The sequence below is a fragment of the Aspergillus eucalypticola genome (assembly GCF_003184535.1).
Source record: "Aspergillus eucalypticola CBS 122712 chromosome Unknown BO83scaffold_17, whole genome shotgun sequence".
NCBI lineage: Eukaryota > Fungi > Ascomycota > Eurotiomycetes > Eurotiales > Aspergillaceae > Aspergillus > Aspergillus eucalypticola.
In genome coordinates this window covers 449279-471150 of record NW_020290291.1, presented here as the reverse complement: position 1 = coordinate 471150, position 21872 = coordinate 449279, and the positions used below count along the sequence as shown (strand labels likewise).

The 21872-nt window shown below is 48.3% G+C and overlaps 6 protein-coding genes across 6 annotated transcripts; 2 read left to right on the top strand and 4 right to left on the bottom strand.

The window, feature by feature from the left end:
• Nucleotides 1-14: 14 nt before the first annotated feature.
• Nucleotides 15-2440, top strand: BO83DRAFT_400055 (uncharacterized protein; the record flags this gene model as incomplete). Its single annotated transcript, XM_025533375.1, has 6 exons — nucleotides 15-119; nucleotides 837-891; nucleotides 977-1386; nucleotides 1450-1501; nucleotides 1812-1924; nucleotides 2396-2440. The coding sequence occupies 6 exons, from the start codon at nucleotides 15-17 to the stop codon at nucleotides 2438-2440; spliced, it is 780 nt and encodes a 259-aa protein (XP_025386734.1).
• Nucleotides 2441-4069: 1629 nt separating this feature from the next.
• Nucleotides 4070-4787, bottom strand: BO83DRAFT_63734 (uncharacterized protein). Its single transcript, XM_025537494.1, has one exon. The coding sequence runs from the start codon at nucleotides 4636-4638 to the stop codon at nucleotides 4237-4239; it is 402 nt and encodes a 133-aa protein (XP_025386733.1). The 5' UTR covers nucleotides 4639-4787; the 3' UTR covers nucleotides 4070-4236.
• Nucleotides 4788-4937: 150 nt separating this feature from the next.
• On the bottom strand, nucleotides 4938-6710 carry BO83DRAFT_315906 (NDT80 / PhoG like DNA-binding family protein; the record flags this gene model as incomplete). Its single annotated transcript, XM_025527644.1, has 2 exons — nucleotides 4938-6588; nucleotides 6661-6710. 2 exons carry the CDS (start codon nucleotides 6708-6710, stop codon nucleotides 4938-4940), a joined length of 1701 nt encoding a protein of 566 aa, XP_025386732.1.
• A 9427-nt stretch (nucleotides 6711-16137) lies between these two features.
• Nucleotides 16138-17585, bottom strand: tif35 (translation initiation factor eIF3 core subunit g; the record flags this gene model as incomplete). Its single annotated transcript, XM_025535405.1, has 4 exons — nucleotides 16138-16190; nucleotides 16316-16487; nucleotides 16830-17454; nucleotides 17569-17585. The coding sequence occupies 4 exons, from the start codon at nucleotides 17583-17585 to the stop codon at nucleotides 16138-16140; spliced, it is 867 nt and encodes a 288-aa protein (XP_025386731.1).
• A 300-nt stretch (nucleotides 17586-17885) lies between these two features.
• BO83DRAFT_447986 (Hsp70 family protein) lies at nucleotides 17886-20037 on the bottom strand (the record flags this gene model as incomplete). Its single annotated transcript, XM_025536666.1, has 7 exons — nucleotides 17886-18266; nucleotides 18328-18472; nucleotides 18522-18582; nucleotides 18661-18712; nucleotides 18773-19728; nucleotides 19805-19896; nucleotides 19948-20037. The coding sequence occupies 7 exons, from the start codon at nucleotides 20035-20037 to the stop codon at nucleotides 18067-18069; spliced, it is 1596 nt and encodes a 531-aa protein (XP_025386730.1). The 3' UTR covers nucleotides 17886-18066.
• A 588-nt stretch (nucleotides 20038-20625) lies between these two features.
• On the top strand, nucleotides 20626-21834 carry BO83DRAFT_400051 (uncharacterized protein; the record flags this gene model as incomplete). The annotated part of the gene is made up of 2 exons (XM_025533374.1): nucleotides 20626-21187; nucleotides 21245-21834. The coding sequence occupies 2 exons, from the start codon at nucleotides 20626-20628 to the stop codon at nucleotides 21832-21834; spliced, it is 1152 nt and encodes a 383-aa protein (XP_025386729.1).
• Between the last annotated feature and the right edge of the window lie 38 nt (nucleotides 21835-21872).

Sequence of the window (21872 nt, the reverse complement as noted above, 5' to 3'; positions counted from 1 at the left end):
TCGGAATCGGCGTGATGGCCTGGGCGTCGATTGGGCTCTGGGCTTCGCCGCAAGTGGAAAATGCTATGGGTATGGCGCCTACCAAGGAGGAACAGGAGGACTTGGATCGGAAACTGGCTGTTCGGATATCGAGAGTCGAGAAAGATGTAAAGTAGGTGATGCAGATGGAGGCGGGTACTCTCGGCTACGGTAATGGGGTTGGGGGTCTGGGTTGAGACGTCAGCAACCCAACATTTGGTTATCGCAGATGCAGGCCGCCTTGACCGGTTACTTTGAAACACCAATGGGCGTCTTTCACATGTTCTTGCGAGTTGAAGCTGGGGACGGGAATAGGCCAGAATAAAAATAGGCAGAAGCAGATAGGGCGCATTTGAGTCAGAAGGAGAGTTAGGCGAGTTGCAGCAGGAAGCAGGAAATGAGGGAGGGTGAGCAGATGCTCAATTCTTGTCGTGTGTCTAGCCTTGTCAGAAGTTTGTTGGCGGGACACAACATCCGAAGGCCGTTTCGTGGAACAGAATTTTCATGCATGCAATGTCGGGAGAAGTTTTGAGACGACTAGCTGACGAGCCCATGAAGAACCCAGAGAGTTGCGCTGGCAGTTAGCCGATGCTTGTAGGGGTCGAAGCAAGCGACTGAGCGAGTAAAGGGCGAAAGAAGGAAATGAGACAATCTCCACGCAGCTCAGCGCAGGGTGATGTGACAGGGTATGATCTACGGAAAGAAAGAAGGTTTGTCTGGGACAGAATCTTCACCAGCTCGTAAAGGGGGTTGGCCATGAGAGACCAATGTTGACACGAAAAACAGCCTTGTCAGCACTCGACAGGGGGCTCGCATAGCTGGTAGTTTTTCTCTTTCCAGGGATTAGAATCGACACTGGGACCATGGTCTCAGGTTGTGAGCAGAATCCAACGGAGTGAGATCAGCGACCCAGGATCATTTGACGTACATACGAACATGGGGTCCCTATTTGACTCAGATACTGCTCGGCTATTGCATGCAAGACTCCGAAGGCTCCAATCTGCGACATCAACTGCTCCAGGAAGATGGGTGGGGCGGGTTGCATCCCATCGACTCGCCCGTGGGAAGAGTAGGGGGCGCGCATGGAAGTGGCAGCGACTGGAGCCCTGGCCGTTAAAAAGGGCAAGTCGACAAGTTTCATACATTGCGTTGGGCGCTGACGTTGGTGCGGTAAAACTGACGCAGATTGGATGCAACGGTTGCACAACGATCCGGAGAGTTGTCCAAAGGGACATTGCGGCGTTCTCGTTGGCCGCCCTCTACCAGACCGTACTTCTGTCGGTCAAAATTACCAGGCCTTCTGTGGCTTGCAAGGCTTGGGCCCCATCAGTTTTGCCCGGGTCATTCACACCCCCTCCCTTGTACGACGTGCATGGTGGGCCATTCTAGGGAAGCCAATATTGCCTCAGCAATGCTTGGAGTATTTGGTAGCCACCGGGGACCCCGCCTGCGGGCATTACAGAGGTTGGAAACCACTGGAAAGGTGAAGCGTGTCCGGTTGGTATGAGATTGTTTATCATTGCTTTGATTCTGCATAGTCTATTGGGACGGACAATGATTCCACGCTGCCGAAATCTGTTGGGGGGTGGGGGCTGCTGCTTATGGCGCCTGGATGCTCGACGGAAGGAGACATGTTGTGTAGTATGAATTAAATGATTCTCGCGTTTCTTTTTCCCGATGAGATGGATGCAGATGCATCACTAGAGAGAGTGAGGGAGATAAGGACCGGCAGATTAGAATTTATCGGGTCCGAAAGAACGGCGATGGTGTAGTCCTTGCAGGCTGATATTCAGACCAATGGGAAAACAATTGTTGGGTCAGGATGACTCCGGAACGTGCCGAGAGGCCCAAGGGTTTGGAAGGAGTGGCTCAACCAGACAGACGCGCCCGTCAGCGCTTGGAGCAAGTGGTCATCCCGCATGGCGATGGAGTTGTACCCGAAGGCTTGGAGGCTGGATATCCTGGATAGCACCCAGTAGGATAGTTACACTTGCCGTCGCGATGGGGAGCATCAATGGGAGGCGCTAAAAGGGGAGAGAGCATGCACGCTCCTTAACGAGATTTAATCAGCGGCCTAATGTATGCCCGGTCGATCATGGAACGCATTGGTGGGATGATCGTCGCGTTAGTTGCATCTTCCTTTTGACGTCGCTCGAGTGCCGTCACCTGCAGCCATGGAAGGACCAGGGACTTCTGACGTGGGGGGCGACATTATGGGCCTGTGAGAAAAGGCGAGAAGCAACCGAGAGACATGGGATGAGATGAGATGAGATGTGATGTTGAGGTGGACACCGGCTGATGAGGTTCGCAGGAAGAGCCATGCTCAGGGGACAATTACTTAGTCTACCCGGGGCACCTTGGCGTGCTGTATGTATAGATAGTAGTGGATGAACTGGCTACCAAGCTAGCAAGTCAGGAGTGAGCTCACCTAATAGATCGATAGGTAGATAGTTAGTTTGTGACTAGGCAGTAGTCAAGAGCAGGAGCTAAGTAGTTAGTCTGCTGTCTAGTGAGGAGTAGTGAGAAGGACAGACAGACAGACAGAGAAGCAGCTAGGATGGTGCCGGTGAGGCGGAAAAAGGATCCCGTTTCCCTTCCGGCACATCGACAACAAAGGAAAAGCCGCGGAAAAAAAAATAGGAGAAGGAATGATTGCCCCTATCTTCTTTCCCTTTTCTCTCTCCATTGCTTACTAGCATAGGTGTCTGTTATTGCAGTCTAGTATTCTTTGGTTCTTCATTCATTCCTGCTGAGTCTGGCAGCGTAAGTGGGCGGGAGGAAGTACAGGAGGGGGAGTAATGTGAGTTTTTGGAGTAGTAAGTATGTATGGAGCAACCAGCAAGTGGAAGTAGAAGGAAGTGTGTGTTGGTTGATTTGGTTTCGGGCAAGCGCGTCTGTACGGTAAGTTGGTAGTATCAGTAGTTTACCGAGAGTAACTCCACCCCCAGGAATTCTTTCCCCGTAAACTAAAAACTAAAAGAAAAAACTAAGAACCAAAAAAAACTAAACTAAAACTAACCGTAAACTAAACGATCGATTCCCATCCATCGATCTTCCGTCACAGCAATCATCCACCCACTAAATACTAGTAACTTACTTACTACCACAAACTAGTAGTGTATGTACATATTAGGCATGTCTGCCACCAGATTACTTACTGGGAATTACCCCCCTCCCTCTCCTCAATGGCTGTCGGTGACCGACCGCCAAACTCGGCAACAACAAATGAAAGGATGGGGCTTCGGTCCCTTCGTCGATCTTCCCTCGTCGTCTGGCCTGAGATCCGGGCGGCTCGGGGTCGTTAATGGCTTGTTCTTCCTGTCTCTCACTCTCCCTCTCACACACCTCCCCTAACCACCACCACCAACACCACCAATTCCGCTCCTCACGCAGCTTCCCCCCCTCCCACCCTCTCCCCTCCCTGATCCTCTCCCTGACCTCCATCCAAATAGGTAAACACATATCCTTAAGTTTACCGCGGAATTTGCCACGGCTGTGAGCTAGAAGCATGATGATGATCATCTACTAATCTTGGTACTATCGATCATCTATCAATTACGGCATACTGCATAATTAGAAGTCTCGGATCTCAATCCGTTGTCCCTTACCCGGCTCCCCTCCCTCTCACTCTCACTCTCACACTCTCTTCCCCCCTCTTTTATTGATTCATTGGCAATTCATGTAATCTGTACGTTCAAATCCTATTTAGGAATAATATGAGAGATCCGCTTCGTTGGGTTTCTTCGTGCCCTTCCATTTTGCTTTTTCCGTGCATGGGGTTCTGGTTCTGGTTTCAAGACACCCCCCTCTCCGCATGCAGCGAACAGGGTTAGTTAGTTGAGATTGGATTGACTTGACAGCGGCATACCTGGCTGGGCCAAGTAGGGCAGCATGTCGGAGAAAAGTCTACCCCGGCAGTAACCAATTATTACCCCCTCCCGGCGAACTATAATCCTTCTCCCTAGGAGGCTGGGTCTTGCATGCGAATTATTACTATCTTGGTTCGCTTGTTTCTCGAATGGTATGAAATTCTCCACTTCGAGAGAGACGCTCGGTTTTAGCCTTCCTGTTGGTTCGTAATTCTAAAACGAAGTTTCTTTGGTAGTTTGTTTTAGCATCAGATAATGAATAAGTCCAAAGTCATAGCTAATAGTTTTCATGTTTTCTTTTTGGCCTTTCTGGAAAAGGAAAATTCAAGTCTCGTCTACATGTAGAAACTCAGATGTTTTGGGCCCCGTCTGTTGTAAACGGGGAATGGAAGTAATGCATCATCCCTTTGGTCCTTCCGGAGGCAGCATCAATAGGGGGTTGCGATTGGGGGGGGGGGGGGGAGGAGGAGGAGAGAGAAGGAAATTGACAGGCTGGAGAGAGACAAGAAAGAAAAAAATAAGTGGGGCGAAGGAAAAGCAAAGGGAATGAAACAAGCCCCGGCGCACAAGGATCCCAAAAGGGGTTGTCACCGTGGTAATGCAATTTCAACTTTCTTTCAACATGGAAGAGAGGGCAGGTCAGCTCAGCTTCACAGTCTATAAGCACGCATAAGTCATCGGATGTCCGTCGAATGCAACCAACGCATTTCGGCAAACGTAGGGTGAGGCGCTCGGGACAGAAGAACTTCATCTGGGGCAAGTCTTTTCTGCTTCATGAACAGGTAATATGAGAAAGTGGAAGGAAAGCTTTCCAAAAGAGTCTGGAACACAAAGAGAGATGATAGGAGGCAAGGAAGTAAGAAAAGATATAAGAAAAAAATAAGTAGGGAAATAGAAGAGATGACAAAAAGATAACAGAAACTAGAGAATGTAAACATAAGTGAAAAAGGAAAAGGCAACGACGGACACACACACACACACACACAACACAAGAGATGTGCATGAAAGGTTCGCAAGGGTTGAGATGGAAAGAAAAGTTCCAGAGACTTGCTAAGCGCACAGACTTTGGGAGTTGGTAAATCGACCATAAGAGCTCCCATCAGCGGTGCGAGTTGAATAGACGGGGTCAAAGCCACTACTACTAGAGTTCTGGTACAGGTGAGAAGCTAGCCGAGGGGGTTGTTTCAGGTAATGCGGAGGTTCATGCTGATCATTATTCGTCACCACAGAGACCATCGACTCGAATGGCTGGGGAAATGCATGGCCGGTCTGTTCGCTGGTTTTGGATACGGATTCGTACTCGAATGAGGGATGTGGATGGCGGTAATGGCTTGCCGGCTTTCGGTTGTTCATAACGCTATAGTTAGAGTCCTGATAGGTATCCATGCTGGACGAGCTTTTCATCGAGTCCATCGGATCCATGGTGTTATCATTCATGAGTCCAATATCAAACGCCGATGACGAGGATGACGATATGTGTGGACTCTCGCTTAGCGGTGACTGGTCTGGCGCGGTCATTTGATGGTAATCTGTTCGACCGTAATGTGGCCCACCGCGCTGAGAAGAGTCGTACGGCATGAGGGCCAAGTGAGACCGTGCACCTGCTCCTAATCCTGGGGGTAGGACAGCCCCTCCACTCCCATCGCCGGAGCCACCGCTCCCTCCATCGGGGCCCATGCTGGTCGAACTATCGCGGCGGCCGTCTTTGTAATGGCCCGGGGAGCGACCCCGGACTACCATTGGATGCGAAAGTCGCCTGGCAATTCTGACCCATTGGGTATCAGTACCTGGAACCGAACTGGCGACCTCAGCATAGAGCTCAACGACTAGGTTATAGTACTGCTGCTGGGCTCGCCGTTTTCCGTTGTTCGCCGTTGCCTTCTGGAACTGAATTCGCTCAAACGTGTGCTGGGTTGGCGGCTGTGAAGGCTGGCTCGCTCCTGGGTAACCACCGAAATCCAGCGATAACCCAGCCGACTGTGAGGCCAGCGAAAACCCATGCTGGCTGCTGTTTGGTGATGCTCCATGGCCCAGAACCAAGGGCGTAGGTTGAGAGGGTTGCAATATGACCTTTCCCGGTTTTCTTTCCGACTGCTTGTCCCGTTTGGGGGTGTGTTGAACCAATTCCCGAACTTCCCCGACTTGTTGGTTCACTACGGCGGAAATTGACATGGCAAATCTTGTAATGCGTTCTGGCCCATGCTCCGACAATTTCACGTATAGTGGAGCGTTTGACCACGGCTGCAACGTAAACGAACACGAAACTGAGAAATAATTGCGTCTATAGCACGTCCACTTGTCATCGACCTGGAAGAAACCCTTATGTATCTTGGCTTGTATCTCAGGAGTGATGGTTTGAGCTCCGGAGACGACCGGTTGGATCACCATAGTTTCGCCGAACGGAGGAGCATCGGCAACTGGCTGGGGCAAACGTTGCTGGACGGCGTCCATCAGCATAGTCCCCGACCCAATATACACACTCGGAGGTCGATCCATAGTGCCCTCGATGACACCTCGAGGGGTTGTTCCAAAGGGTGTGATCCTATTGATTTCCCCAAGACCTGTCAAAGGTCCTTGGAACGGTCCTCGATGGAGTGTGTATGCTCCCGGATACCCATCATTTCGCCCCATAATGGAGGTACTTCCAGAGACGGTTGTCCCCTGCGATTGCAGACTGGGTGACATGTTGGCGGGCGGCTGACTGTACAGGTCCCAAAGTTTTCTTATCAATCGGTGCATGTCAACAAAGAACCAAAGATTGAGACACACTTACAGTGGGGGCACCCGATGGGATCTGTAATCCGACATTCTATCGTATGACATTCCTGAAGAATGTGTATACAGTGAGTTCGATGAAGGAGAGAATGTTTCTGTGAAGCACCGCACCATATCGATGGAAGGCGCATGTTAGCCGATGATAGGGAACCGAGAGATAAAGGGAAACGAACCAGAGCATGTGTCAGTAGGGCTCATGAGAATGGAGGTAGGAGACGTCGGAAAGCTAGAGGAACAGACCCAGGTCAGTAAGTTGTTGCATCTGCTGGGTTATTGCCGAAAATAATCGTCGAGGATGACAGCAGAAGAACAACAAGATATAGAACGCTTGGATCCCAACGCATCACGACCATACAGCATGTATAAATGAACCAGCGACGAGCTGTGCGGCCATCATTTGCGAGAGGATATGCTAAAGATTCGGTAATGCGACCAGGGAGCAGAAGGTAGACGCATGCAAGCAGCAGTTTGGTATAGACCATTGAGGACGGCACTTTGACATAAAAAAAATAAAGGAAGTAGGAATAAAATGAAATCCAAAAAGAAAGAAGGGAGCAGTGACGAAAATGGATGATGAGAAATAGGCGCTCAACACGGAAAAGAATGGAAAAAAGAAAAGGGAAAAAAGAAAAAAAGGGAAACAACATCGAAAAAGGAAAATAAGAATTAAAAATGAAATAAAGCCACTCAACAACCCCCAGAGCTAAAGTGAGTAAATTTGAAATATTCAGGAATAATCAAGATTGCCATCAACATCATTATTATCAACAGCACACGACAAAATCATGTTCATGATAATCAAGGGTAGGGGGGGTAGGAGGCGAAAAAAAAAAGGAAAAAGAATAATAGAAAAGGAATAGCAATAATAATCATAATTATAATAATAATAACAGCAAAAATAATAAAGAATAATAAATCAATCGAAGGCGTTGGGCCAACTATTCAGGTTGTTCGGACTAGAAGGGAGAAGCTGTGACTAGTGGCTGCAAGCGGGCCAAGTGGAGCACAAGGGCAGTCCGAATTGAAAGACAACTTACGGTACCTCCTGCATCGCAGGCTGCTGTGTGTTGTATCGCAGGCCGTTGGTAGCTGGTACTGACACTGGCTGCGCCAGCGGGTGGCCAACAGCACCGCCCCTTCGGGTATTTTCCTCTTCATCCATGGAAAAGCCTGTCGTACTCGAAAATGGTCGTGATGTCCCTGTATAGTCCCCGTCGGTGTTTATCGGGCCGTCCAGTGGAAAGGTGCTTTGCAGAAGCGTTGCTAAGAAAGAACTCATGATTAGATCGCATTGTTAGGACCCATTCGGTAGCGAGTAGATCCACAGCGCAATACTGGAGAGAAGAAAAAAACAGAATGGGATAACGAGAATATCATGGGAATGCACCAAGAACAATGCGAGGAAATAAAGAAGCCAGAGGAACGAAAAAGAAAGGACACAAATTATCTGATCAGCCCGGTATGAAATAGGGACCCGCATCCCTGTCGACCAAGGAAGCAGTATTTCCTGATGTCACTATAATACCAGAGGAACGGAGCGCCTGAAATGGTGTAACCGAGTAGAAGAGCTTGAGATGCGAAAAGGAAGAAATAAACGTCACCCCGGATGTAGATCGCCTGTCAGAAGCAAATCGCAACTGGGTCACGAGTGCAAAGCCCGCTCTTCAGATCGTATCTTGGAAAGACTGGCGGTAATAAAGAAAACCATACCCGTGACAAAAACCCAGTTCCCAACGGTACTAACAAGAAATGAGCCCACTTACAGTGATTCATTTGCAAACCTGCGACAGTCAACTAGCAAACTGCCGTTAAAAGGAATTTCCAGACAAGTAGATCAGTAAATAAGGGTATCTTGGCTTAGCAAGCTAGACGCAGGAGACCGATTCGCGTCTGGGACCCTTGGAAACAACGCAAACTAAAGCACTAAAAGTACGCCCGGCGAGCGCTAGGCTTGGGCGGCGCCCAACAGGGGTACGCTAGAAGCTGGAAAGGCGATAGCTAGCGAAAGGTGTTAATGAAGTATCCTGTTGGTCTTACAACCGCGCGCCTCAACATACACTATCGCTCTTATTCGGAGGTATTAGAAATGGCGAGATCCCTGGTATAGCGACGCGATCCTATAACACCGTCAGTGACTCAACCAACCGCTGAAAGGAAATCAACGCAGGCGATTATGAACCTTTTCAGATCCCCGAGGATGACAAAGGTCGACTAGTGCACGAAGTAAATCTGCTTTGATGATATTGTGGCTGATCAGATATTCGACCCCACTGAGGTAGACGACATGTTCATGTAAAAGGGGCGACAGAGAGGGGTACACGGAATTAATCTAGGGAAGAAAAGAAGAGCCAAACAAAAAAGGAAATTCCGTGGATTTAGAAGGGAAAAAAAAGAAAACAAAAGAAAAGAAAACATAGAAGCATCCGTAGATGATTGTGCTCAGCGTTCCATGTTCGCCACGGCAGCCATGACGGAAAGAATCTCTCAACGCTTGCTAGGTAAATCTTACAATAGAGGCAGAATGTAGCAAGTGCTGTCAAGGCATAAGCTTACCCACACCACGGTGCAGTAATCGGTGGTAGGTGGCTTGGCTGAGCAAGAGATGTAGGGTTTAAAACCATAGCCATGGAAGGATCAAGTGGTAGCCGAAGCATTTCAGACAACGAAATAGTGATGGGAGCACTCAACAAGGCACAAGGAGAAGAACGAAAGCAATGAATGTGGATGGAGTCAGAAGGAAGACAAGGACAGGGAGAAGATAGAGATGCATGTGCCATAGAGTTATTGTTGGTGCAGAATCCTGAATTTTATAAGTGGGATAGACTCACATGTATCAATTGGCAGATGACGAGCAAGTTGAGTCAAGAATGAGGAAGGTTATTTTGCATCTATCACTGCAGCTTTCAATTTTGAGATGCAACCCTATATGTATGTATATCGGTTATCTCAATGTTCCGCTTGTCCACGTCAAGGAGATAACTGCTGGGCTCAGGGCTCCAATTTGGCCTCTCGGTGGATTAATCAGGAATTTTGACAAAGAAGATGGAGGATTGAGTCGCAGAGGACTGTTAGCCGCCGTGCAGAACGAGCAGTTGACTGGTGAAAATGCCCTGGAGTGGCAGTCGAGGGATCTGGTCGCTTGATATCTGTTTCCCGGTGTTGGATGAAAAATCACTTCCTTCATGTCATGGTATTTTCTCCTGCCCACACCAACACGACGCCCACTTTCTCCGCTGTCTACCTAGCCTGGCCCCTTTATGGTGACCAATGAGCGATCCTGGTAAGATGCGGCGGAAATGTCTGCAGAAGCTCGTTGTGCACAAGCCCTGGGAGCTTCAGGTTGCCAATTTAAGCTTGAAAGCAAATACCACTTTCACCACGAGTTTGCTGTTGAGTTTAGTCGAGACCAGGGTCAAAGACATTTGTTGTTTCCGATCCATGACTGAGCAGAAGAAAAAGAAAAGAAACGGACTACAATGCGTGCTGCCTTTGGGATACGCTTGCGCGAATAGAAAAGGCGCTCTTTTGTTTTTCTTCCGTTTTCCATTTTCGTCCCTTCGGCACACTCCCCTCCCCCATTTGGTTTCCTAGAAGAAAAATATGCTTCACCTTTATTTCTTTCTTTTCTTCTTATTGCTAATTCTTCTTCTTATTTCTTTTCTCTCTATTTGGATTTTTCAAATTGTATTAGCGGGTGGAGTGAGCAATTGCCTTTTCCTGGCTGATAATAGGTGTATCAACTAAAATGGCGCGAAAGGGATAAAAAAGAGTTTGGGACCCTGTCGAAACCGTTGGAGAAACACGGCATTCGTTGAAATCCATGTTACATCCCCATGGTCCACGTCTAGGCAGATTTCAAGGCTGCACAAACTCAAGAGCAGAATGGAGACCAACTTGGACATGGTTCAGCTGGCGGCGTGATTGGTGAACTGTCCATACTCCATACAGAACATTACCGGCAAAGTCAGCTGTCCTTAGTGTGAACACCCGGCGAACGGCAAAGTGCAGCAAAACAAATTAGAATGGTGCTAGAACGGATTAGTAGCGACGATCATCACTCCGGGAATCGTGCAGACCCCAGTCGCATGATGGAGACTGTTGATAACTACTGAGCTTGGGCAGATGCAGACAACCATTAGCTTTCAAGGCCCTTGACGAACGGTCGATGTACTCCGTAAAAAAATTGTACAGTCCCAGACAGGGGCCTGTGGACCCAAAAAAAGAATCCATGTTCTAGGCATGAGCTCCGGCCTTGGATGCTCTCAAGAGGAACTCGGGTGCTTGAGGCACGAGCAGCAGTAGCTCTTGCATGAATGAGAGATCAGGCGATCGACATTTTCGATCCAACGGTTGTTTTATTTCATGATTGTCATTTTTGTTTTAGTTTTTAATTTTCTTTCTTGTTACCGTATGGTGGTTTGTTCACTCACCGACATGGGCTTGAACGATTTGGAAACGATTCGAATCCAAAATGCGGCCGATACAAAGAGCAGTGTGTAGTCATGACCCGCCCCATACATACTAATCGGTTGGATTTTTGGCTGTACTAGTAATAGTTAGGAAATATGCTCCAGCAATAATGATACCTTCTTCCAGTCACACCACCCTTGCCCGGTACGGAGAAAGTAACATTCGCTGTACGGAGCACACGGCAATGTTTTCTAGAATCGAGAAGAGGCATTGATTGGTGAGAGGGCAAAGGAGACCGCCGAAGCTGAAGCGGGAAAAAGTACTTACGTAGTAGGTTAAGTAGTGGTCTCTGGTATCCCAGCCAGTGGGGGTGGGCGTAAGTGTCTTCTTTCTCGCTTCTTTACTTTTTCTTTCCTTAATTATAATTAATTTTGTGCTTTCCCCTTTTCCTTTTTCCTCTTATTTTCTGGCTTCGTTTCCTTATCTGGCGAAAGATTATTATGTGGCTGCATGATCATCCAGGCTCGCAGGAAGCTAGTTGGTTGAGATGTGATATGCACCGTGCTGAAAAAAGTAGCCAAGGATGTATAATTGGGGGAGACCCAGTGCTGGGGTTTTTTTTTGAAAGCCATTTGTTGGAGGCCTGTATAAGGGTATGGGGTCCCTAATGGAGGGAGGGCGAATGTCGTGCAGGATGTGTCCGCGGGATGCGGCGCGAATCCCATAGTAACCTTGAACCAGGGGGGGCGGGCTAGAGACAGAGGTTGCATTTCAAGCCAGGGTAAGCTCTATTAGCCCGTTGAATGGAGCCTGTCGGCGGGTTGAAGTCCAAGGGTAGGGCGTCAAAGACCCGTGAGATTTAAATTTCTCCCTAGAAAGGACATTGCTGATCGGTCATGATGAATGAGGTGATGATGAGATCGGCAAAGGGGGGAATTTTCTCCTGAAAGATCAGAAACAGAGAAAAGACAGTCCTCGAACTGGATCCTTTTCTAGATGGTAAACATCTTAGGAATTTGTTTGTGTGAGTTGCTTGTTTTCCCTGCTTATTCTTTCCCCTTTGAGTTTCGTGCGCCTGGTTCGGCGGAGACACACCAAAACATGAATCGGGATCCGCATCGTGACGCTAAACCCAACCCGACCGAAGGCACGTGCCCCGCATGGGGTCATCCCCAAAGAGTATAGCGGCATACCTGCATGGACCTTCTTCTTACAACAACAATTGAGCCTTCGACCATCCACCCCGTTATCGTCCCTGTCCTTTGTCTCCTCCATCCCATCCATCCATTTCTTTTTTGATTTATATATTTTATTGTTATGGGCATCCAACTGACTAGTAGGCTTGCCGTTGGGACCGTCAGAAAAAAAACCTTGTTCAGGCAACGGTCCTCGTCATGGCCTTCCGTCTATTATTGGCATGTCCAGATAGATGCCCTCCACGATGGCCACCTACACAATAGCAAAAGTTTATTGCTTGCTGTCTTGGACGCCATTCACACTCGATCTAGAGTCCACTAATACCCGTGGGGACTGATTAGCGAATCACAGAGTATCATTTTATGGAGACACAGTTACCGTGACTCGTGGGAAGCAAGCCTACTCCTACTCCGAAGAAACCTTTCTCCACTACCGATGTCCATAGTGAGTAAACTTCTTTAATTAATTCCTTTTTCTTTGTCTCAACTGGCCCCAGCCTTTCCTTGGTTAAGAGAGGCCCGTCCGCCCGGAAACCCGTCCATATTAGAGTTCGAACAAGGTCCCATTCAAGACCGTGGCTTCTAGCCTATCCGGGAATGTGTTGGACCTGTCCTAGGGTTGCCCGTGCTAACATTTTGTGCAGATGGAGTACTTCCGATTGACTTGCATCTTCAGTGTTCCAGGAGCAATAGCTGCGATACGCTCTTCTCTTCACCTGCTGACTCTTCTACCCGCACTGGTGGTGGCTGATACCCTCTGCGGACGGCACTCCTGTACGACAGTCGAATAATTACCTTTATAAGCCATAATGGAGCGAAGGGACAGCCATGGCATGCTCCTATCTGCAACTGGCCGATATTACGGTTTGGACCATCAAGATAGTCCGCACATCGGTTGTCATGCCAATCAAGGCAGCTGAGCTCATCTAGAGTCCAGAACAATCGGCTTTAATTTCCGGGATCCCCTAATGTTCCCACGTTTGAATGAGTCCTTGGCAGGCTTTTAGTGCCCCAGCTTCAGCTGCCCGACGAAGTGTGGTTTCCACTTTGCATTTGGCCCCATTTATTCAAATATTTTTAACGGACCGTCACATCGAGAAGATGATCTCGACAAGGTCAACCGCGTCATGCTAATGTACAGGTACAGAATAAACCTGATAGATACGATCGTTCTTGGCGTCCCAGAGCACAAGCGGTCCAATATATTTTCATGAACAACTATAATGGGAGCACAAGTATCACTGCAACGCGTGTCATAGCCGACAACTTGCGCTAAAAACGCTGTAGCCTCGGACCCGAAAGTATTGGATGCGGTCTGCATAGACTCTGGTCAGCCACTTGTACGATTTCCAGGTTGCCATCAACTAGGATTCTTTGTCAAGGTAGGGTCAGGTGTAGTCTTGTTGTAAGGCACCCTTTGCTTGGTGAGTATAGCTCTCTTTGGTCTTGCCAGCACCTGTAGTGAAAGGACGGCCTCCGGCCACTTTCTGCTTTATTGATATTGCCCTGCACCTTGTCAGCTACAAGAGCTTTCGTTTCTAATTTCCGCAATATGACTCTTTCTCTCCAATTGCAATATGCATCTGGGTGTTCGACAAAGCACGCTATAACTACGAATAGGCCTGCAGCTTTTTCTTTGGGCGCGCCCGCAAGCCGGCGCATCTTTACTACATCCATCCTGTCTGTGCAACTTCTTAGGCTATTAGTCAGTCGATCAATTGTCTATGTTGATGTCTATCATCGGTGCATAGTACAGCCTGGTTCCAATATTGATGCGAGTGGTGCTGGGATACACTGAATAGTGACGCCCTATCTTTCCCTATCCCTTTCGCCAGTCCATGGCGGTAAGGCTTTACAGGTAAGCTGTACACTCTTCTCAGGTCATGACTGACGTGTTCCCAGCCTCAGCAGTATCCCCTGTTATGCAGCATACGGAGAGCGGCACGAATAAATCTAGCAACGAAAAAGAACCGAGAAAGTCGCCGGTGGCTGCGAGGCATATGCCTGCATGGAGTCTGATGATGGACCAGTCATAAAACCCGATGCGCCAAAGAAAACGAGATGAAGGGCGGCCGTCATGCCTGATTGAGCGGTAGTGGCAATGGTGACGTTGATGGAGCTTCAGCCAACGGACTGGCATGTCCAAGTGCACGAGGACACAGAGCAGGCAGTGGGATCCCATCTGCCAGTCCTGTACGCTCTTCGAGTCGCACAGAATGAAGCCAGAGCGTCTGTCTCAGAGCCAAGAAAGGCTAGTTTCAGGACTTGCTGGATACGTCCCCCCAACGATACACAAAACCATTGTTAACAACTTCCCGTTCCATACCCGTTTTCATGCAATGTAACCAGCCATCTGGACACACAGCACCATTCACAATCCTTCCGAGTAGCGAATGCTCCGGGCTGTGAGCGAAGATTACACGAAAACGAATTGATTTTATTGAATATCGAAAGCCACTGGCCTGGCGCCACGCTCTGAATAGTCCCGTGCATCCACTCGTATGCTGGGAGATGTCCTCTGTGGCCCGGGGGTCATGGCGGCTCGATATCGATCTCACATCTGGTCATGCTCTCCATACAAGGCGGAATGGTCTACTCGAGAAGTGCGTCGTCCCGCTTGCCATGCCGATTTTCTTCCCTAGATAGACCTACATGCAGAGCTGCCTTGCCGATGACACTCATGACGAAGCTCATGCAAACACACTATCAGCCAGCAGCCTTCCACCTTTACCAGACGACAACACAGCCTCCCTTCGCAATTGTCATGACCAATATCTCAGCATCCCCGGCGTTCATAGACAACTAGCTGCTGACCCCCGGACCATCTACAGACTGACCATGATCTTGGCTCGTTGGTCCGCACTCTGTAGCCCCATGGTCGTTATTCACCATGCAGCTCGTCTCTGCAAAGCCTGATCAGTACAGTCAATGCTGCCTTGTCGCGCACCGAGTGGCTCAAATCTAGGCCTTTCTGACACATGCCGCCAAATCATAGAAGCTTGTCAGCTAATACGCATTGAGTCATCATAGCAAGGATATAATAACCAACTACCCGAGACATACCGAGCAGGAGGCTCTTCATTATCTACCGTCTGATTGAGTGTAGACCCCAGCCAGGCTGTCGATACTTGACGGACGATGATCATACGGGAGCATTACCCTAATAATCAGTAAAACCAGTTCCTCCCCGTCCTAGGACCTGGACTGTACTACTACTTTGGATCCCAAGTAAGCAGGACCGAACCTTTTTACTTTATTACTCTATTTCACTCTTATGTAGTGTGACTCCAACGAACAAATTGAAATACTTTTGTTTTCGGGTTTGAACCTTCTCCCTCGATCTAAGAATACTTCCACCCGCGATCGATCAATGCACGGAAAAGTAAAAAAGAAAAAGAGGAGCACGCAAACAAGCAAGTAAGCTTGCCTTGCCTTGCCTTGCAACTCAGCATGACAAATAGACACAATGAACCGGAAGAGAGTAGTGCGCGAATAAGGAAAAGGAAGACCAGACCACGCAGCTTTTCTGTGTATCAAATCGACCCCAAAAGAAGCAAAGAGAGAAGACGACACACACACACACACGCACGACACATTTGGGATGCCTTTTGTTCTTCAGTAATCATCATTATCGATCGGATCATACAATACAAAGAAAAGTAGTCAATAGATGAGAGATGAAGATCTTCTTCAGCCATGGAAAGTGTGGATGGATGGAGAAACCCGCCTGCCTGACGAAAACAGACCCTAGGGTGTCATGTCATGATACGTACGGAGAAACCAAAAAGCAAGAGAAGAAGTTAATAAGGAGGAGAATAAAGTGTGGGGAGAGAAAAAATTGGGAATTGGAAATTTGGAGAAGAGAAAATCTAAGTGGCACGCTTTGCGAATTCGACGCGCAGGATAAGGTGACGGTAACCGACTAGATGAAGGGGAAATATTAGTTGCGATTCCGATAACTTGCTTTGTTGCTGACATTGCAACGATGGCAATGGAAAAACAAATATGACGAAATAAATGAAATGAAGAAGTGGAGGAATAACTTACAGCCATCCATCTTGTCGCAAGCACGTGCAGCATCGTCCCGATCCGCAAAGCTGATGAAAGCGAAGCCCTTGGCTCTCTGGGTTTCTCTGTCTCTGGCAAGGAAAACTCTGGTGACACGACCGAAGCGTTCGAACAGATCCCGCAGTTCTCCTTCCTCTGCCAACTCGCTCACCTGTTTGGGTTTGTTGTCAGTCAGTGATGTGTCCGTGGAAAGCCAAATGCAATAGAAGCAAGGAAAGTAGAGGAAGCTGATTGCTGTTCTCATGACATCCATGTGTGTGCCCGAAAGGGCTGCTTCCTCTTTCTCTCTTTCCCTCTCCCAAAACAACACCAATAGGAGTGTTTAGAGGGAAAAGAGAGGTCAGAGCAGGCAAGGAAAAGGAGGGAGAGGAACAGAAAGAGAAAATCTAGCATCCCCTGTCCCCTCTACCCCTCCCCTCCGGGGAGACCAGCAAATAGCAAAACAGTGTCCAGTAAAACCAAGGACAAGGGTGAGGTAATTGGGGAAACTCACGTTCGTGACTCTCAGAGTCGCCAAATCATCCTTCTCATACTTGCCAGCCATTCTCTCTCCGCCACCAGCAGCACCCTTCCGCAGATGAGGGGGCACGTAGCTAGAAGTACCAGCACCCAAAGCGCCAGCAGCCGGAGAATCCTCAGCACTACCTTCACCACCAGCAGAGGGCTCGTCGACAGGAGCCATAGTATCCTTGAAGGGACAACGAGCAGTGAAGTGCTCGCCACTGCAAATACGACACTTGACCTTCTTGTCCTTCAGCTGATCCTTCATACTGCCCTTCTCGCCACCATTCTTCTCCGCCTCGGCCGCCTGAACCTTCCAGTTGACGCTGGGCCGGAAAGCAATGTTCTCACCCACGGAGGTCGTATCGAAGGAAGGTCCGGGCGCGTTGCCCTTCTCCAGACCGAACTTGGCCCAGGACCTCCGCTCCGCGACCTGAGGGTTGACATGTTCGCGAACAACGGTCGTTTTGATCCGGCGGGTCACCTTCACCTTCTTGCCTTCGTCGTTGAATCGGTAGGAGACGATCGTCTTCGTGCCATCTTTGTTGGTCGTGATTTGCTGCGGGGGGAGAGCGGAGGGGTCGTCGAACTCCTCGTCGTCGGCCCAGTCGGCGCGGCTGGAAAGTGGAAAAACAGTCCTGGTCAGATTTTCTTTCTTTTCGTTGTCTTCTTTTTTTTTGGTCGCTTCTTGACCCTGGATTTTCGGGGGTTGGGGGGGAGTTTCCGCTTACTTTCCAAGCTTCGACATTGTGTGTGTGATGGGGGGGTTGATGATGTCGCCGATTGTTGCTGAATTTCTGGATTTCAGCGAAAGATGCAAGATCCGTTGTGGATTTGTTCGGCGCGGCAAATGCCTTGTGGCGCATGTTAAGTGTGGCTGTGCTTAGGTACCTGGATCACGTGATACAAACGATGATGGCTATCGTTGGTATGGATGCAACGAACATTTTTCTACCATCAGGCAGATAATTTTTTTTTTTTTTTTTTTTTTTTTTTTTTTTTTTTTTTTTAATTTTAGGTACACATTAGACGGCTTATTAGATGAATATCTGCCTCAATAGCTATTCCGATCTTCCACTTTCAAATTGAATCAAGATGACAACGCTCAGACGCATGTTAACCCTTCCCTTTTCCGCCTTGCTTGTAAATACCATGGCAGACGAGTGGCTATTTCTGGTCACGACGATTGTTCAAACCAGATCCCATCCAAAAATCCAGAAGCTTAACGTTCAGACGTAGTCGGCTTTGACGCTCCCATAGTTGCGACCTTCATACCAGAGTGTGTATACACAGTGAGCGGAATAGTACACCGCGTGGATTTCGTATCGGACGACGTAGTATAGCTCATTGTCTGCACCGCGTTTAATTGGAATGCGTTCCTTTTCAATAACCCCGAGACTTGGGTTCAATGTGGCATGTTGCTTCACGTCTGAGGATAGTATAGTCAATACTCCGTGATCAACCATTTTCAGCTGTGAAAGAGGACTCACGGCGATTAAAATACAGTGGCTTTTCACCTATAGCAGTATCCACTTTGTATAGGCTGATACGAATTGAGTCGAAAGCGCCATCCTTGACCCGTCTACGTTTAGTCCGTGTTGTTTTGATGGCCTTCGCTTCTTCCATGTCATCCCCCTGAATTCGTCGTTAGCGTTTATAAGTTGACTCGAGGATCATTCCATACCTTGCGAACAAACCATCTCATGACATCAATATACTCCCCACCATGAAAGTAACACCAGTATCTAGATGCGATAGTCTTCAGTCAGTTCCGAAACTCAAAGAATCGACCGGATCGCACAAGACGGATCGTTGCTACTTACTTCTTCTTCTCATCATGCACCCCATGAATGAATTTGGTCATCTTAATTGTCCCTTAATTTTCCCTGGCCTTGCGAGATTCTATGGAAGTCTTCGCCGTTGTGTCGGAAATACCCCCAAGAGTCTTTGCCAATGCGCCCCTGGCGACAGCAGTCCAGCCGTCGACTGGTGCTATCATTTGCACGCCCGGAGAGAAGCAGTCACGAAGATGTTGGCGAAGGTATGGACTCTGTCCAAATCCTCCGACTAAAAGAACTGCTTTTACCTCCGCAGAAGAGGTCTGGATCTGCTCACGGACAAGTTTCTCAATATCGCGTATAGAAGGCAGGAACAGCTTCCGCATCTCTTTTCCAGTAACGCGAATTCGGCCGCGACGGACCCCGAGTTCCTGGTTATCTGCTATACCTGGCACAGGAAACATAAAGTCGTGATCAGTGCTTCCGTCGAATATCCTTTTCACGACACTTTCAAATCGCTGCATTGCCTCGTCTAGCGTGTCCCTTCCCCATCCCGGGAGGTGGGAGAGGCGTTCGTCCAGCAACTTTTCGAAACTCCTGTTGAGGAAAGTGCTGCCACACATGGATCCAGTACCCGGTGCTTCTTCTCTTAGACGCAGATTGGGTTCAAGCCCAGTGATCATGAACGTAATAAGATCTACTGTGCCGCCACCAGCATCACAGAGGACGAACGTATCTCCAATATCCGCCAAAGGGTGTCCAGGAGCACGTAGCGAATGTATGGCAGCAGCTTCTGGCTCCGATATAATGTGTATCGTGGACATGTCTCCAAAGCCCGCTTTTTCTGCGCAAGAGAGCGTTGACATTTTCGCTTTATCTGGCCACATTGCTGGGACTGTGATGACGAATTCGAGGTTCGTACTGTCCACTGAACTACCAAGTCTCAAGTTCAAAATTCTAACTGCATGTTCACGTAGGGAACGAAGGTAGTCGGTAATGACCTTCTCGGGTGATGAAGAAGAGGGAATAGGCACTCGGCGGCAATAACTGTGTGTCGAAGACGATCTTAATCCTTCAAGATCAAGATCAGGAACAAGATCGAGTTTTGAACCACTGAATCCGTGGCATTTCCTCCAGGATTTGAAAGCCCCATAGACATTTCTTCTTCCCGTGCTGAGGATACTCATACCTGACTTCGCTGGGTACTTTTTCGCTGGTCAATCCACCACATGAGTCAGAGCCATATTGCGGCCATTCTGTGATTATGTGGTGATTATCAGGCTGGAAAAGGCATCAGTATATCTTCCAATAATTTAGTTGCGCCCCACGCACGTTACTAATTTGAGCCCAGGCTATCCCAGAGTAGGTGGTACCAAAGTCCACCGCAATGACTATGGTCCTTTTACTGGAAAAACTGGCCATGTCTTTCTCTTGTTTGCCGCTTTTATGATCGTTGCAAGGAACCTGATGTTTATGACAGGGGAGTCTCACCTTCAGTAAGCCGATCCGATCGCACTTGTCTGTGAGATACCTCTGTATGGGAAGTATCAGTACGGTAAGTATAAAAGTTCAGCGATCTTGCAAGGGAGGGATCCGTCATGCAACTTTCACTTAGGCCTCACTCGGTGGAATTCAGGTAAAGGAAACCTTTTGCAGTGAATGGTTGAGTGCACGTGTCCTGATATGGGTACTTCTCTTAGATCTTCTTCGCGGTCAGTATCCTCATCAAGCAGTCTTCATCTGGTATTCCTGTGTAGTGGGAGTTTTAGAGTAGGTGAGAAACTTACTTCACCTTCTTGCTCTGCCTTTCTTTTCTTTCGATCGATTTAAGCACCAAGCCAATAGTGGCCTGAAGTTAGAAAGAACGGGACAGAAATGGACGAGAAGGAAATCTTTAGTGTCAAGGAAGAGGAAAAGTCTCTCCTTCACCCTCGCAACTTTGCCCAAGAAAACGGAAACCGCATAGCGCGAGATAGATCAGCGGATGCTGCTCGAGCCCCCGACAATAGAATGAAGGAATCTGAAAATGAAGTTGATTTGGAGCAATCATACAGCCATGCGGTCAAACTATCAAAATCGCTGTACCATGAAATATCCAAACTTAGGCGTATCTCTGGAGAGAATCAACACGTTATAAGATCAATGCAGGAGAAGATTGCCCAATTGAAGAAGCATAACCAAACTTTGGAGGAACAGTTACAAGACTGTCAGGCACGAATACTCAGATCATCTCCTGTGGCTGACTTGAGTGATGCTACTGTATTGGCAGAATTCAGTAGGATTCGCGAGACTCTCTCTAACTGGGTTGAGGAGTTGCCTGAAGTTCTTGAAGACATTGCCGATCACTTGTCTGACACATTCAACGACCTTTCTCTTAATTCTCATGTATCCAAAGATACGAATAGCTATCCACAAGGGCCTCTCGCAGTTCAGTCGGAACTTCTAATGCACCTGGTTTTCTGTCGCCTATCAAAGGGGCTCTTTGAGGTCTTAGTCCCGGGAATATCTCCATCAGATAACGATCTCTTGGATGATCTTCGTGAGGGGCTGCTGTCGCTACAGCCCAAAAACGGTAGGTGTCGTGAATAGTAGCCTCAGACTCGGTTTTCACATCTGCTAACTTTGATAGAGTTCAAGAATGTGATTGGTGGGGTTCCGAACATCATAGAGGCCTATGTCGCATCCCAGAGATATCAGAAGGGTGTCGACAACGAATGCTTCGAGATAATCGCTGATTTGGACGATTTTTTTTGGTGGATCGACTTTGAGTGCGACGTTAAGTGGGACAGCAAAATGGCAAATTTATCTACGGATATCTTGGAACCAGCTGTCAGTCTCGCAACGAAGATGAGCTGTTCACCCGCGCAATACAGGTGGAAATGGCATGGCGAGGCATACTTCCCTCAACGAGTCGTACGCAAGTACCACCTAAAACAGTTTACCGTGCAAGACGCCCGCACCCATAATCGAATTACTGTAGCAAATCTTGAGACTATGCCGGATGAAACCCCAATTGGTGAGCTCCTTGTCATCATTTTCCCGGCATTATTCCGCTGCACCGATAACGGGAACGAGGACATTCAAATTGAGAAAGCCGTCATCCTCATCCGGACAAACGAGGACTTGCAGAGACAGAAGAGATCGGAAAACAGATCACGCATGTTTAGAAACAGTGTTATCCAGATGTTCAAGGATTCTGCTCTAGGGCAGCCCTACTGAGGAAGTATTGTGTTGGCAAGAGAGCAACATCATGCGTC

Coding starts and splice junctions, on each gene's coding strand:
- BO83DRAFT_63734 (XM_025537494.1), bottom strand. CDS start 4,638: ATGAAGTTCTTCTGTCCCGAGCGCCTCACCCTACGTTTGCCGAAATGC.